Raw genomic sequence first — 3,586 nt, forward strand, 5'->3', positions numbered from 1 at the left:
ACTTTTCACATATAAAAGAGAAAAGTACCTAATATAAAATACATGACACTCACATCTAAATCCTAATAACATCGTAGGATTAGTGAAAAAATTGCAATTAAGGGTTAGTTACTGATTGCTTTTGAAAAATGCCGTAAAAAGTTTGGTTTAAGATTTAAGTGTTTAATATTGCTATAAAAAATACTGTTGTTAAGAAATAAAATGTTCATTTTAAAGATATGTTGTGAAGTAAAATATGCCTTTCAATAATATTTAAATTGTTAATATTATTATATTTTAATAAGAATATAAAAATTATTGTAACTCATTATTAATATTTTGATATTTAAATATTTTAAAGTAATTAATATTTTTAAAAGTTGTATAATTTAAATTTGAATATTAATCTATATTTTAAATCTAAGTATATATTGTTACTAGTTTTCTTTACCTTTGCAATGCAAAAGGTTGGCTGTAACATTTAATAATTTTTAAAAGTTTTCATAAAACTAGTAGTGTTTCATTAATAATTAATGTACACGAAATTAAAACATAATAATATATAAATATTATAATATGAAATTCTTAGATTCTTTCTATATTCTTAGATTGTTCAATAAAGAATTTCTGCTACAAATTCTTTCTCAATTTAATATAAGAATAAATTTAGTCCTCCAATATTTACAAGATCTATCAACTTGGTCCTAATTATAAAAAAATCAACAAATTTATCTTCAATTTCAATGTAGCTTTGATTCTTAAAAATTCAAAAAAAAATTATACATTCATTTTCCATAAAAATTATAAAAATATTTATAAATAAATGAAGGAATAATATTTGGTACATTGTCAATGAAGTTTTTAAACTCCGTAAATAAGGTGGAGGAGTTGATAAGTGTCTTATAGGAGTATGATAAAATATTAAAATAAATATTTAAAAGAAAAGAGAAATGTAACAATTTTTAAGACCAAATAAAAAAATACACTACTAATATATCAAATATTAACCCATAAATGGATATATCTTTCTCTCATTTTCTAAGATGATATTTATTTATTAAAATAATAGTTTTATAAATAAAATAATTTAAAGAAGAAAACCATAAAACCTAAGTAAATTCATTTTTTCCATTTTCTTTAACATTAACAATCATCATATTTCAAGTTAAATGAAAAACTACGTAGGGTCTAAAAGAGTAAAAATCGAGGTGAAGTGTTATAAATAATTAACATTTATAGAGATGGTTGCTTTGTACATCAATGCAAGAGCAGGGTGGAGGTGAATGAGACAATCATCCCCCGCTCATTGCTATCTTTAATTCACTTTTCTCAAGGGCCAAGTACAGCAGTCGCGAATGATACCCCAAACTTTTTCATGCATATTTGGCACCAATATACAATATCATGACTGCATTACCCTTAACGCACCCCTTCCCTTTTCTCTTTTTCTCTCTCATGGCTGATTATGATCTGTTTTATTATTTTAAGAACTATTATATATCTCAGAAAGCAGAAAAAAAAGCTACCCTTTATTGCCTGATTTGAAGAGATCAGCTAAATGCAGTCAGCAGATATGAATCTATCCATTAATGGCCAGTCTCAGGTTCCTCCTGGTTTTAGATTTCATCCCACTGAAGAAGAACTTCTTCACTATTACCTCGGAAAGAAAGTAGCTTCTCAAAAGATAGATCTTGATGTTATACCAGAAGTTGATCTTAACAAACTTGAGCCTTGGGATATACAAGGTACGCCCCCAAATCAAACGCACCCTTCTACTTCTTCTTCTTCTTCTTCTTTTCTATTTTAAGTATAGGATTTTGATGCATTTCCTCTGTTTTTTTGTGGGTGGGTGTGTTACATGCAGAGAAGTGTAAAGTAGGTTCCAGTTCCAGCCCACAGAATGGTTGGTACTTCTTCAGCCACAAGGACAAGAAATACCCAACGGGGACCCGAACGAATCGTGCCACGGCTTCCGGATTTTGGAAAGCCACTGGTCGCGATAAGATTATCTATTGTGGGTTTAGAAGAATTGGGTTGAGGAAGACGTTGGTGTTTTATAAGGGACGAGCGCCTCATGGTAAGAAATCCGATTGGATTATGCATGAATATAGGCTCGATAATGACTCTAATGTAAGCAGTCCTCTACCATTTCCTCTCTCTTTCTCTCTCTATGTTCATGCATGCATGTAATATTGCAGTATCAATCTTACATAGGTCCAGAGTTTCAAAACCATTGGAGATTCTATGGCCGAAGATGGTTGGGTGGTTTGCCGTGTATTTAGAAAGAAGAATTATCAGAAAACCCTAGAGGATCCGAAAAGCTCATCTTCTTACACTTCACCGGATCCAGAGGCGCCGATGGTTTTCTCCGGTAACGAGGAGGTTCTAGATCAAGTTCTTCAGTGTATGGGAAAGACTTGCAAAATGGAGAATGATTTATTTACCAGCACGAACAATCCGAGAAGTTTTGAAGAAAACAAACATGAAATGTTTATGCATATGCCCAGACTGGAAAGCCCAACTCTCCCTCCGCTTCCCATTCATAGTCCACTCTTGGATCAAGAAACAAGCTTCAAGCCGTGTTACCAATCCATCGACGATACCCTGATCACTGTAACCCAACCATCTTCGATCAACCAAGGGGATAGTGGTGCTTATGATCATCATCAGACGGATTCAGTGATTGATGATAATAATGGATCCAAAAACATTTGGGTTAATGACTGGGTCACACTGGACCGATTTGTGGCATCTCAGTTAAATGGTCAAGTAGAGACAAGCAAGCAACAATCATATTTGAGTGACCCTAGTGTGGCTTTCAGTCTTTGTCACCATGATGATATTCAATTATCGAACATACGTTTGCAGAGATCAAATCAAAACTCTCAGGTTTATGGCGACGAGATTGATCTATGGAGCTTGACGAAGTCATCATCACCGTCGTCATCATCAGACCCCTTCTACCAGTGTCGGTATAATTGAAGTACGTATCATCAAGATCATACAAAGAAGCCTACTCATTTGTCAAAGTCTCTGAGGTATATGTGGAAATATATACGCGGATATATACGTACGTGTAAAAATGTGAATGCAAATGCATACGTATTTGCATAAATAAGGGTGAAATATGAGAGATGGGATGGCATTGTCAAAGTTTACTAAATAACGATGTGATCGATCTAATTTCCCCTCATTTATCTCTCCAGACAAGGTTTTTATGGAGTTTAATAGTGTTTTAATCTCGTTGAGGAGATTTTGGGAATGTTACATGAAATGATTGCAATGAGGCAATCATGACATTTTTTTTTTTCAAAATTCAGGATTGCATTTATAATAATTTATCTATAATAACTTTGGAACTTGTTAATTTGTACACTTTTATTCTCCTTCATTTTAGTCTTCTATCATGAGTATATTTTTACATCACAAAATGATAGGTTAAAATAAATTTATTAATGTAATAATTGTAAATATATTAATTATTAGAAGAATTCTCAATAATACTTAAAAAAATCGATAAATTAGTACCAAAACCTAAAATCAAATAATCGTATACAATATGTTAGTCCAAAAAATATTCGAAATACAATTACTATAGACTTAACAA

General features: G+C 31.7%; 1 protein-coding gene across 1 annotated transcript; it reads left to right on the forward strand.

Annotated features, from left to right (window-relative positions):
* Positions 1-1,253: 1,253 nt before the first annotated feature.
* On the forward strand, positions 1,254-3,172 carry LOC105800192 (NAC domain-containing protein 43). Its single transcript, XM_012631170.2, has 3 exons — positions 1,254-1,724; positions 1,844-2,109; positions 2,194-3,172. The coding sequence occupies exons 1-3, from the start codon at positions 1,538-1,540 to the stop codon at positions 2,959-2,961; spliced, it is 1,221 nt and encodes a 406-aa protein (XP_012486624.1). The 5' UTR covers positions 1,254-1,537; the 3' UTR covers positions 2,962-3,172.
* Positions 3,173-3,586: the final 414 nt, after the last annotated feature.

Source organism: Gossypium raimondii, chromosome 9 (assembly GCF_025698545.1).
Source record: "Gossypium raimondii isolate GPD5lz chromosome 9, ASM2569854v1, whole genome shotgun sequence".
Classification (NCBI taxonomy): domain Eukaryota; kingdom Viridiplantae; phylum Streptophyta; class Magnoliopsida; order Malvales; family Malvaceae; genus Gossypium; species Gossypium raimondii.

Excerpts from the sequence above, each read along its gene's own strand:
- LOC105800192 (XM_012631170.2), top strand. The coding sequence starts at position 1,538 with ATGCAGTCAGCAGATATGAATCTATCCATTAATGGCCAGTCTCAGGTT. Across the intron at positions 1,725-1,843 it reads TGAGCCTTGGGATATACAAG|AGAAGTGTAAAGTAGGTTCC; the intron begins GTACGCCCCCAA and ends TGTTACATGCAG. Across the intron at positions 2,110-2,193 it reads GGCTCGATAATGACTCTAAT|GTCCAGAGTTTCAAAACCAT; the intron begins GTAAGCAGTCCT and ends AATCTTACATAG.